Source organism: Pseudorca crassidens, chromosome 2 (assembly GCF_039906515.1).
Source record: "Pseudorca crassidens isolate mPseCra1 chromosome 2, mPseCra1.hap1, whole genome shotgun sequence".
Lineage (NCBI taxonomy): Eukaryota > Metazoa > Chordata > Mammalia > Artiodactyla > Delphinidae > Pseudorca > Pseudorca crassidens.
Genome location: NC_090297.1, coordinates 103743709 through 103756944, shown reverse-complemented (window position 1 = coordinate 103756944; position 13236 = coordinate 103743709). Strand labels below are relative to the sequence as shown.

General features: G+C 36.1%; 1 protein-coding gene across 1 annotated transcript in view; it reads left to right on the top strand.

Annotated features, from left to right (window-relative positions):
• SPAG17 (sperm associated antigen 17) overlaps positions 1 to 13236 on the top strand; it is a 218473-nt gene that overhangs the window by 139858 nt on the left and 65379 nt on the right. Inside the window, exons 26-29 of the mRNA XM_067710299.1 lie at positions 1762 to 1879; positions 5369 to 5547; positions 6134 to 6293; positions 11122 to 11339. Of these exons, the coding sequence (XP_067566400.1) occupies positions 1762 to 1879; positions 5369 to 5547; positions 6134 to 6293; positions 11122 to 11339 (675 nt within the window). The remainder of the gene's footprint in view (positions 1 to 1761; positions 1880 to 5368; positions 5548 to 6133; positions 6294 to 11121; positions 11340 to 13236) is intronic.

Sequence of the window (13236 nt, the reverse complement as noted above, 5' to 3'; positions counted from 1 at the left end):
AGGAGACATACTATCTTAAACAAACTGTCTCAGGTCATTCATTTCAAACTCAGAATAACTAGTTCAACCATTTTTCCACATTGAATCTTGGATGTTCTTTGCTTAGATGGTCAAGTTCCTACCAGTCCTTATTTTCAATACTGAATTTAATTCCATTGAGATAAACAACAATTGGAAGGGGAGGATCTCTAACTAAATAGTGGAAACACTTCTGTTAGGTAGATCTGGACTTAGATATTGATGTACTAAGAATTCAGCAAGTCTAAAGGACAACCCACTTCCAGTTAAAGAGCAGTCCACCCTCTACCTCTAACCCTTCACCATATGCAAACAAGCGCACACACATACACACACACTCACACACTCACACACTTGAGAGCTCTTTCTCTAAACATTTTCCTAATAGAAGTATATAGATCAAAAGAGATTCTAAAAGAATGACAAGAAGGAAACTACTGATCAAATCTTGATTCTTTCAGTTTTACTAGTACAGTTGTACAGTTTGTACAATGTACAAATTCTCAACTTATTAGAAAAAAAGTGTTAAAAAGTGATCAGGGACCTGGATTTCAGAGCCTGACCCTTTGAAAGTTATGGGGTTTGAATGTTACTTGGCCTCTGCACCATATTTACACAGCTTTACTAGATGAGGTTTCTCAAGCTAGGACACTTGACCCTTAAGTAGAAATGTTCAAGTACTGAGTAGAGTATCCCCAGGTAACTCATTAATTTAGCTGAAAGCAATTTGGTGGCAAACCAGTTGGTCCACCCAACATTTTTTAAAATTGATGACAATGAAAGGGTGGGGGATAATTACTGGTTTTGAGTGTAATGATACATTTGTCGTGGCTTGTTTGTGTCTTTGAGCAGTATTTTTCATTTTACAGAATTTCATAAGCTTTTACCTCTTAATTTTGCTTTGTGTTTTTAATTGATTTTCAGCCAGTGATCCAGATTTTATTCTCTATTAATGACAAAGGCAGAACAACCTAAATGATCAACAGTAGAGGACTAGAGAGAATAAATTAAAGATCCAACACTGGGGGATCAGTTGGAATGATTTTAGTGGCGAGCCGCTGAGCAAATCAACTGGAAAAACTGAAAGGATTATTGTTAGGGGTGGGTTGGAAGTAACCGAATAATTTTCATCCTGGAGTACGTATAACCAAACAAGGGATTCAGGCATAGTGAGCATAAAGTTATTTAGAATCTGTTAAGTAGACACACCCAAACCCTCATTAAAACTTATAAATAATCTTTTTTATTGTGTTTTTTTATTTTTACTCACTACAAAAGCAATGTATGCTCGTTATAGAAAAATAAAGACACATATCCTAATAGCATAATGTCTCTAGCATCCAAACTGTAAGACTCACACAAGGAAGGTCGTGGGGATCTTGGTCAGCCCTTACATCTACATGTCCAAACTGAGGCATCTTTCAAGGCCTAGTTCAAGCTTCAGCTCCTCCATGATCCTTTCCTAGTCTCATTAACTTTGATATCTCCCTTTTCTGAGGAAAGATGTGCCAACCATTTGGTACTGTTATTTAGCTGTTTCATATGTCTGTGTGCCATTCTACAGGCAAAATATCAATTGCGCAAAGGTAGAGACTCATGCATCCTTATAGGCTCCACTGCAGGGCTCACTAGTCCTGGGCAAGTCATAGTCTAAGCATTCACCAAGTCTTTGTTTAGCCATAATAAATCGATATCTCATTTAGAAAATGACAGGAAATTATTCACACGTGGAACTATTTACAGGAAGAAGTAGAACCAGAACCTGTTTTACAAGAGACTCTTTATGTTCCCACCTTCCAAAACCTGAACGTGTCTTGCCCCAGTGGGCTCCAAGTGACCTTCATTGGGCAAGAGTCCCCAGGTGAGTGCTGGCCAGGAGGATGAGGAGGCAGGGGGAAAAAAAGTCATATAGAAAACACTTCAGTCACCATTGAAACTGTGTATTTTCCTACCAGTTAAATAAACTTGTTGATAATGAATAATAGGCTAATAACAATAATGACCACCATTTTTGAGCACTTACTGTGGGCCAGGCACTATCTAAATACTTAACATACATGACAAAATACAACTACTATAAACTAAGTCCTAATAATTTCCTTTCACAAAATAAAGAAATCGAGGCATCAGAAGGTTCAGTAACTTACCCCAGGTCACTCAGTTCCTAAGTGGCAGAGATAAAATGCCATTCTTGGTCCAGTGGTGGCAAAGCCAATGCTCTTAATAACTACTGTGTGGTCCTGTGTCCTTCCTCTACAAAGGGCCACAGGAACAGAACTTTGCTGGTCTGATCAAAACAAAGGACGGTGAGCACAGAGCAGGTAAAGATAAGTGCAGGTTAAATGGATGAAGAAAACCAGTCTCATTCCCAGGTATCAATATATACTTTTATAGGGTCTCTTACTTCTGTTGATTCTGTACGTGGCTCCTAACCTATTAAGATGAATAAGTAAGTACAACAGGACTCCTTTAATTAACCTGATGCAGGGGGGCATCCACATTGGTGATTGATTTGAACATTATTTAAATGAAGACCCCCTACTGCAGTAGAAGTAGGAGAGGCAACAAAGCAAGCACAGAGCCGGGACTTGAGTTCTAATTAACTGTATGGCCCTTTCAGTAACTTACTGTCTTTGGACCATGTTTCTTCATCTGACAAATGTTACATTATATCAGTGAATCCTATTTTCATGACCAAATATACTCTATTATAATTTCCTTATGTACCCCATATTTAAAAAGTGTACCAAAGAAAAAGAGTATGCTTATTGAAAAATAATTCAATGTTGTATTCAGTTGCCAGCCAAATGAGAAGAAACTTAATGTTGTAGTCGATCTATTTCATCTCAATTTTTCTTTTCACTGGGCTTTCTGAATTATTAAAAATAGACTATGAACCCTTGTTTCTATTTCCAAGTATTCCTAGTGATCCAAGTTTTCCATGATGGGACCAACTGTGTGTGCTAAGACTGAAGGCCACTGACAGTCTTCCGAAGTCAAAGATGCTATGAGGGAACTGAGAGGGATATTCTTTTTAAGTTTAAGGACATATTTGTTTCCTTGCTTGTTTTCTTGATTGTTAGCAAACCACAGCTTAATACTTGTTTCACCGGTCTTTTCCATTAGTTTCATTTTCTAGTCTGATGTTTTCATCTTTATGTCAGGGTAGACAATGTAGTTAATAATAACTCTGTCTGGGGACTTCCCTGGTGGTGCAGTGGTTAAGAATCCGCCTGCCAATGCAGGGGACACGGGTTCAATCCCTGGTCCGGGAAGATCCCACATGCCGCGGACAAACTAAGCCCATGAGCCACAGCTACTGAGCCTGAGCTCTAGAGCCCATGCTCCGCAACAAGAGAAGCCACCACAGTGAGAAGCCCACGCACTGCAACAGAGTAGCCCCTGCTTGCTGCAACCAGAGAAAGCCCACATGCAGCAACAAAGACACAATGCAGCCAAAAGTAAATAAATAAATTTATTTTTTAAAATGCTGTTGGATCCTTTAAAAAAATAATAATAATAACTGTAACAAATAATCTTTTTAAAACCCTCCATATATTGTGATTATCCTAATTCAAGTCTGAATATAATTACAGCATAAGTATCAAAGTAGCACTATCTTCATAGGGTCAGCCTTGGGCAAGGGAGAGAAGGTCACACGGTGCAAGAAGAAAGAGCCTAGATTTGAGTTCTTGCCAGGGTGACCTTGGACAAGTCATAACCCCTCCCCACCTGAATTTCTTCATTTATAAAATAACGTCATCTACTAAACAGAGTTGCTATAAATATTAAATGAGAAAATACTTTCTAATTTGGAAAGTATTATTCCAATGTTAGGTTTTTGCTTTTGTTTTTGGTCATGGTAGCAGTGGTTGTTTTTACAGCATAAGAAAATAGTTAAGTACAGAGACTTGGTTCAAATCTAAGCTCTGCTCTTACCAGCTGTGTGACCTTGGAGAAGTTAGCCTCCATTTATTCATCGGAAAACTCTGGAAAATGAAAGTGTCTACCTTAAAGGGTTGTTGAGGTGGGCTGAATAAAATACATACACAGAGCATTTAACATATAGAAATATTTCAACAGATGTTTATTATTTTATTATTACTTCTGTGACTTGAAGGGTCAAGCACCTTGAAAGGTGCTTATTCCAAAATATTTTCCCACCAGCCTGATATAGTCCTTGAAATACCATCATTTCATGTTAGTAAACCACTTCTTTTCCTCCTGAACCAATACCATTTTATTTTGACTTTTAATACAGAAAAATATAATATATAATATAACAAGTACTGATGTGCTGGCCAGACAAAATAAAGATCTCTTTTTGTCATACTTTAATCAAAATATATTTTTAAAATTACAGACACAGCTGTAACCCGAAATTTCCCTCTACAGTCTATTCCTTCTCTTTCTCTTATAGTGAACACTAACAAGACTTAGATTTTTGTGCAAATAGGTTTATACAAATGTGCTATATGTATGCCTTCATAATAACAAATAATGTTAAGTTGTAGATAATGCAAAATTTACATAAATTATATTTAATTGTAAATATTTTTCTGCAAATAGCCTTTTTATTCCATCTCTATTTTGGATATTCTAGGTGATACACATTTATCAAATGTATTTCTTTTAAAATCTAGATAACATCTCATCAAATGAATAGACTGTGATTTTTTAATAGACTCCATCACTGACAGACATTGGATTTTATGTTATTAAACCACTTTTTAAATGGAGAAGAGGAAATTATTCAGTTAGCAAAATCTGAGTAGCTGCTGTGTACCAGAAATTCTCAATAATAATACTTTCTTTTGGAGGAATTTATTAGGTGTTTTCTTCTTGATTGCCAGCTAAGAGTAGAACTCTGAGAAAAATCTGGACTTGGTTAGAGATGAGAGGGTTGTGTTAACTTTGAAAGATGATAAATGATTTAAGAAGGGCAAGCCTGAGTGAGTGGCTTCCCCTGGGGCTCCAGGGAACTGGGGGACCTCAGGGGAACATTGTGCATCCAGGGTGAGAGAAAAATACCAATGGGGAGAAAAGGCAACATCTAAGACAGAATAACTCTCTCCCTTCCTAATTTTGCCCTGAAATGTTCTGGACATCATTAGAAACACTGGCTTATACATGGAGAAAGTATGTATTAAGTACTCGTAAATGACCTTATTTACTACATGTGACTATAAGAAAGGCAGCAAAGAACCAGTACTCTGGGCCATCTGTCATGACATGAAAACTGCCCTAGTAACCAGATGTAGACAAAAGAATGAAAACAATTAAGCAGGAAGATAAGATCCCAGCCATACAGCATTGCACAGTTCTCAGTAAGCTCTTTTTTCTTTTTAAGATCAATATGTTATAGACGAGGAACCCACTTGGGACATCATGGTCCGACAGAGCTACCCCCAGAAGGTGAAGCACTATGAATTCTGTAAAACAGTGATGCCACCTCTGGAGCAGGAGGCATCAAGAGTTATTACCAGTCAAGGCACTGTTGTCAAGTACCTGTTGGATGGATCCACACAGGTAAAAGAATATGTTAGATAAATTACTCTTTCCTGCTGCAGAGTAAAATACAAACAAGCTAAAGGTGAGGAACAGTACTATGACAAGGAAAGAGAAACAACTCATTTGAAAATGAATGATGCCTTAAAATGGCAAAGAATAATATAGTTGGAAGAAAAAACACTGCCTTAGATGCTATACATACTAGATAGATATTGATAGAAACTAAACGTTTAAATATGTGATAAAGTTTTAAATGTAGTCATTAGAAAAATTGAAATAGGGTAAATAATTTCCCAATTACATAGGGGAAGGGTGAAGAATGGGAAAACGTAAAGCAAGTCAATCTGATAAAAGATAGGAAATGAAAAGAAAAAAAATAGAAAGTAAATGGGAAACAAAGCAATATTATTGAGCTATTTATTAACCTGTTGTCTCTGAGCTCCAAATATACCCTTCCATAACATGCTTTATACTGCTGAGTCTGGATGTCGGAAAATAGCATTTCTTTGAGTTATTTTTAACCTATTTCAGTTTGACACACAGTATTGTTAACCAGTTTCTTCCTCGTTTCTGAGAATGCTGAAATTTTTTGCTTTTTCTTCAGATTCTCTTCGCAGATGGTACTGTGAGCAGTAGTCCCAATTCAGGGCCTGTTGGTCTTCCTGCTGACGCGCCAGCAAGCCCTCACAGCGGGGACTTGATGAGCATGGGTTCTCAGCAAAAATCAGAAACAGCACCATCAGAGACTGTCATCACAAAGAAAGGTAATAACCGAAGCCTCTCAATTTATAATGGATTTAATAAATCCAAGGGCTTAATAAATGCTCAATATTATTTTTATTACACTTATCTTTTCATTGAATACATGCACATTTCAGTGGGAATCACAGCATTACACATTGTTTCATGAATTGCTTTTATCTCTATGTAATAAATAGCAAACATTTTCCTATGTCATCATGTACTCTGACACGACATTAGTTCTAATGCCTACACTACTGTTTTAGGGTTAGATGAGTGATCAGTGATGTCAAGTCTCTGTGTAGCCTTCTCTGTCCTTCTCTTTTCCCCGAAATCGCAAGAGAGCCACCTCAGCTCCAGACACGAGGGCCTCATGTCGTAAGTTCCAAAGCAGAAAGGAAAGAGGGTGAACACAAGAGCTTTCAAGTGTCTCTCTTTATCAGGGAGGAAAATAGCCCCAGATTACACCAGTCTCCCCCACCCCCAGTGGGTCTCCTCTTATATGTCATTGACTAAACCTGGTTGGGGACTTAGGCTGGGAAAACAGCATCTGAAACTTTTGGCTTTTTTCTCAGGAGATGAGCACTACTAGTAAGGAAAAAGGAAGGTGGAGAAGTGTCTTGTAAGCAATCAACCATGTCTGCCATAATCTAAATTACAGACTTCTCCCCTCCAAGACACTTGCAATTTATGCCCCTACCTCCAGCACAGTATGAAAGTGTCTGCTTCCTCATACCCTTGCCAGTGCCGGGTATTGTCATTCTTTTCATGTTACTCAGTTTGATAGACAATTAATGCATCTTATTATTATATTAATTTGCATTTTATTGATTACTGATGAGATTAAACATTTAAAGATGTTTGTTGCTTTTTTTTTCTTTTTGTTAATTTTCTATTCACATCTTTCCTTGGTTTGTTGTTGGGATGTTCATCATTTTCATCTTAAGAGATCTTCATGTGTAGGAGACATGTGCTTGTATACCAGGCACAATTCTGGATACTTCAAAATATTAAATCAGTGAATACTCACAACAACTCTGTGAGGTGTGTATCTTAATAATCTCAATTTACAGATGAGAAAATTGAGACACAAAGAAGTTAATTAACTTCCTTGAAGTCTCTCAGCTAGTAAGTGGTAAAGCTCGGATTTGAGTCTGGGCAACTAACCCCTAAATTACACTGTCTCTCAGGCATTACAAATTTTTCTCAATTTCTCATATGCCTTTAATGATCTGTGAGACTAAGATTTAGTCTTTTTCTCTCAGATTCACGCATCTCATCATGGTACCCAGTAACATTGTATGGAGGCAAAGTGAATTCTTTTTTTGATAACTCAAAATTTAGTGAAATGATATACTGGGTCATATGGTAGTTCTATTTTTAGTTTTTTGAGAAACCTCCATAACATTTTCCACAGTGACTGCACCCATTTACATTCCCACCAACAGTGTACAAGTGTTCCTTTTTCTCCACATCGTCTCCAACATTTGTTATTTGTGTTCTTTTTGATGATAGCCATTCTGAGAGGTGTGAGGTAGTATATCATTGTGGTTGATTTGCATTTCTCTGATGATGAGGAAGCTTGAGCATCTTTTCATATGTGATATCATATGATATTTGTCTTTGACTTACTTCACTTAGTATGATAATCTCTAGGTCCATCCATGTTGCTGCAAATGGCATTCCATTCTTTTTTATGGCTAAGTAATATTCCATGGTATACATGTATGACATCTTCACACTGTTCAGAATGGCCGTCATCAAAAAGTCTACAAACAATACATGCTGGAGAAGGTGTGGAGAAAAGGGAACCCTCCTACATTGTCAGTGGGAATGTAAATTGGTAAAACCACTGTGGAGAACAGTATGGAGGTTCCTTAAAAAACTAAAAATAGAACTATCATATGAAGTAGCAATCCCACTTCTGGGCATATATCTGGAGAAAACCGTAATTCGAAAAGATACATGTACCCAATGTTCATTACAGCACTATTTACAATAGCCAGGACATGGAAGCAACCTAAATGTCCATTGACAGAGGAATGGATATGGTCAAATTTAAAAAAAAATTCTGTCTGTGTTTGAAAAGTTGAAAACTGCATATATCCTGCAGCTATTGAGTACAGAGTTCTCTTTTTCTAATTTAATTAATTTATTTATATATATATATATATTTATACAGCATGTTACAGAGTTCTCTTTATATCTGTTCAATCAAATTTGTTAGTTGTGTTGTCCAATTTATATCCAGGTTCAGGAAACTTCTCTGTAAAGGGCAAGATAGTAAATGTTTTAGACACTTGGAGCCATATGGTCTCCGTCACAACTACTAACTCTGCTATTGTAGTGTAAAAGTAGCCTTAGAAAATACATAATCAAATGAGCATGCTGTGTTGTGTTCCAATTAAACTTTTATATGGTCACTAAAATTTGAATTTAATATAATTTTCATACATAACAAAATATTCTTTTGATTTTTTAATTATGTAGAAATGTACAAAGAATTATTACTTCACAGACTGTACAAAAACAGACAGTAGGCCATATTTGCCTCACATTCAAACTTTGACATTTCTTATTCTATATCCTTATGGACTTTTTAATGTACAATGTCAACTTATTCAGCAGAAGTATGTTTAAATTTCCTGAAAGGGTAGAATAGCCTCTTCACTCCTTACAGTTTAATCCATATTTCTTTTTTCTGAAATAACTATGTCTTTTTTATAGTTCTCAGATTTGCCTTTATATATTTTGAGGATATGATTTTAGATACTTACAAATTTAGAATTGTTTTATCTTCATGGGGAATTTAACTTTTTATCAGTACACAATGACTTTTTATTCTAGGATTCTTTTTTACTCTAATGTTGATTTTGCTTATATTTTTATAGCTACATCAGCTATTGTTTAACTTTTCCAGTATAACTTTTCCCACACTTTATTTTACTTTCTATGGTTTATGTTTAAAAGTGTGTCTTGTGAGCAGCATATAGGTGTATGTTTTAAAAATTAGACATTTTTGTGTTTTAACTGGAAGTTTTAAGCTATTTATTGCAAAACAGATATTTTCTGAAAATGTCTTTATGTTGTCCTCATTCTTGAAAAATAATTTCACTGGGTGTAGAATTCTAGATTGACAGGTATTTTCTCTCAGCATGTGGACAATAATTCTTCATATTTTTCTTGCTTCCACTATTGCTGTTGAAAAGTTGGCTGTCAGTCTAATTGTTGTTAGACAATCTAACCACCTTTAAAATATTTTCTTTTTTATTATAATATCAATATGATTTAACTAGGGGTGGATTTCTTTTTATTTATCCAAGTGGGAATACATTGGGCTTCTTTTTTCTTTTCTTTTTTTTTTTTTTCCAGTACTTGGGCCTCTCACTGTTGTGGCCTCTTCTGTTGCGGAGCACAGGCTCAGCAGCCATGGCTCACGGGCCCAGCCGCTCCGAGGCATGTGGGATCCTCCCAGACCGGGGCACGAACCAGTGTCCCCTGCATCGGCAGGCGGACTCTCAACCACTGCGCCACCAGGGAAGCCCCACATTGGGCTTCTTGAATCTGTAAATTAGTATCTTTCATTCCTTGTGGAACTTTCTCAATATTATCTTTTCAAATATTGTTTATCATCCATTTCTTTCTCTTCTTCTTCGAGAATTCCAATTAAATGTGTATTAGAGAGCTTTTACCTCTCTTTCATTACTTCTGTCACATTGGCCCTCTGAGCTTCATTCTAAATAATTTCTACAGGTCTATGTTTCAGTTCTCTTTTAATGCTCTGGAAATACAAATAGGTCCAAATTAAATCTTAGGGCAATGGAAAGGCTTAGCTAAATATATCTGTCTTCTTTGGTTCCCCCAATTAGTTGAGTCTGCATCTTACACCAAGATCCACATTTCATGGTCTGAATCTAAAGGATCTTCCTGGAGGCAACAATCCTTTACTATATTTTTTGCAATTTTTTTCTCAGTCTGAGTTTACTTCATCATCGAGGCTTGGCAACATTGGCAAATTTTGCCTGGCAAGTAATAATGAGATTACTCATTATTATTCATACAAATGGAGTAAATCTACCTTTACTCCAGAGGTAGAGGGATTGAGATAATATTTACAGGGTTCCGTGAGGGTTTCTTCAGTTCTATCTTCCTGTTCTAATTGAATGGGGGTGGGGAGGGGTTGAGAGGGGGATGTGTATCAGATGATTATCAATGTAGTAATTAAACTGTACAAATCCTTTCCATATGAGAGGCCAAGGATATGCTTGATTGGTAATGTTCTCCAGATCCAGGGCCGAAGAAAGATGTTTCCTGTGACTGAAAAAAAAAAGACAAAATCAGAGGAATGAAGAGTTAAAATTATACTCTATTATACTAGAATATAATAAGTCAAAAAAAGGATTCTAAAAATTTCAGAGATACATAGGAGAAAATAGAGGCTTTGAAAACCAGGGTACAGGACCCCAAATCTGGAATCTAGGGAGATGTAAGCAAGACCTAAAAGTGTACAGAAATTGACAAGAATGGGTATTGTGCCATGGAGAGTGAGCTGTGTATGCACGTGTATGTTTTGTGGGAGGTGATGGGAATCCAGCCAAGGTTCAAGTACCAAGATTTAGATATTCATAACCTGAAATTTTTGCTTCTTGAGAAATAGTATAATTGATGAATACCACTTAGAATTTCTCTGTGTCTGAGGTAACCTACACTGTATTAAAACTTAATGAATAATTCTATATATGATATAGTTATATTGTTGCGTTTGATTTTTTTTAATTTTTTTTTAAATTTTTAAATTTTTGTTGGAGTGTAGTTGATTTGTTGTATTTGATTTTACTTGAACTTCCACAGGAAAAAGTCAGAAAAATCAGTCATCAATGGCACATAAAAATGAAAGCCATGAACCTCCCCCAGAAACAATTCAAACAGTAACTCCTGTGGAGGTTCACTTAGGCACCTGGTTTACAACTACACCTCAAGGAAATCGGATTGGCACCAAAGGATTAGAAAGAATAGCAGACTTGGCCCCACTTTTATCCTTTAAAGCCACAGATCCTGTCGATGGAACGGTATGGCAAACTATTATATATTACAAATTTTTCTAAATTGTTAGGGTTCTGAAACAACACATGGAGGAATACCTGTCAAATAATAAATTTTCAATAACTGTTTGTTAAGTAATGGATGTATGGATGAATGGATGGATCCATCTTTCCAAATCTAAAAATATTGTGTGGTTCATTTGACCAGTGTAGTGTATCATGAAATATCAATTCTTGAAGTGAGAGACAAATCATGAATTTTCTATTCCACTTTTAAGACATATGATTAATGATATCCTATATTTCTTTCTGTTGGATGTATTTGTTTATATGTCTTATCTTCTAGAAGTGAGGGGCTCTGATTTATTCCTACTTTTTGTGTGTACCTGACATGAATTATAGAAATTTGTTCATGATCCTTGACTTCAAATAATTTATGGTATATTTAATGAGATGCCCACATTAAATAACTCAAACATTCAACACCACCACAAAGCAACTATAAGAAAGATTTTATTTATAACTTAAGAAAAAGTGACAAATGAGTGGTATAGTAAATAACGGTTTTGTTTATCTGTCAAGCAGATGTGAAATTGAAACCACTGGGATGCACAATAGCGTTTTCTATAGGCTTTCTGTTAGGGGTTTTGCATACATTCTCTCATTCAGGCCTCACACCAGTGTATATTATACAGATGAGGAAGCTGGGCCTCAGCAAGTTAAGTAATGTGACCAGGAAGTGCTGGAGCCAGGTTTAGAACCAGTCGTTGGGACTAAAAACTGGGCTCTTTCCATTCCACAGCTATTCCTCTAATATCTTATGTGGAGCTTTGCAGCACCCTCTAAATCTAACAAGACAAAGAATTTCCTGCATGCCTTATTTCTGGTTTCTGGACTTCCAGCACTTGTTTACAACCACATTGTCGAAAGCAAAATGTCTGCTTGCTATTGAGATAAATTCCTTTATCTAACCAAATGCGTTTTCCTTTCTTCTTCAGCCTACTTCAGTAGGCTTCTTCAGCCTACTTCTGAAATAGTTTCATAATCTCTTACATTGTTTGCTAGTTCTCTGTTGTGAGACTCAAGATACATATCATCTCAGGATAGTTTTTTTTTGGTGACTTCAAATGACTCACTTTAATTCAGCCCTGATACAGATTATTTGGCTTAATATGCAAATTTGATTAATATTTCTTAGTTAATGACACTCAATTTCCTTTACTGATACCTAGCACCATTATAGAAGCACAAACCAAGATCCAGGAGCCTGGATTCAAGCATAGACACCCAACAGTCAAATAGCAATCACAACAATAGTAATAATATTTATTGAGCACTCACTGTGTGCCAGTCACTGTTCTTGGTGTTTTCCACATCCTAACTTGTTTAATTCTCACAATAAACTATTGTTTCCATTTTACATATGAGACAACTAAGCTACAGACAGGCTAAATAATTTTTCCAAGATCACACAGCAGGTGGTAGATTCAGAATGTGGACCCCAGGTTGTATTCTAGGTCTCATATGCTTAACTATTATGCAAATAAGGGGCAATGATCATATGAAACAAAATTGAGAATGGATGTGTGTTTTCATGATATCTGACATGAAGTATCACATTTTAGAGGAGTGCCACTGACCTTGCTGTGAGGCAGTCATGGGTTTGAACCCCAAGTCACACTTCTTACTAGATATATGACTTTGGATGTTTCTAATCTAGTATCTTTACTCCTAAAATAGAAATAATAGTCATTACCTAAAATAGTTGGGAAGATTAATACCAGATTTAGCACCATCAGGTGTTCAGTAAATATTCTTTCTATTGTGTTCTTGCCACCTCTAAAAATAATGATTATCTTACCCTATGGTGATCAGAAAATGTCAATGTTATGTGGTGTTATAAAATGTTGGAATAATTCTAAAT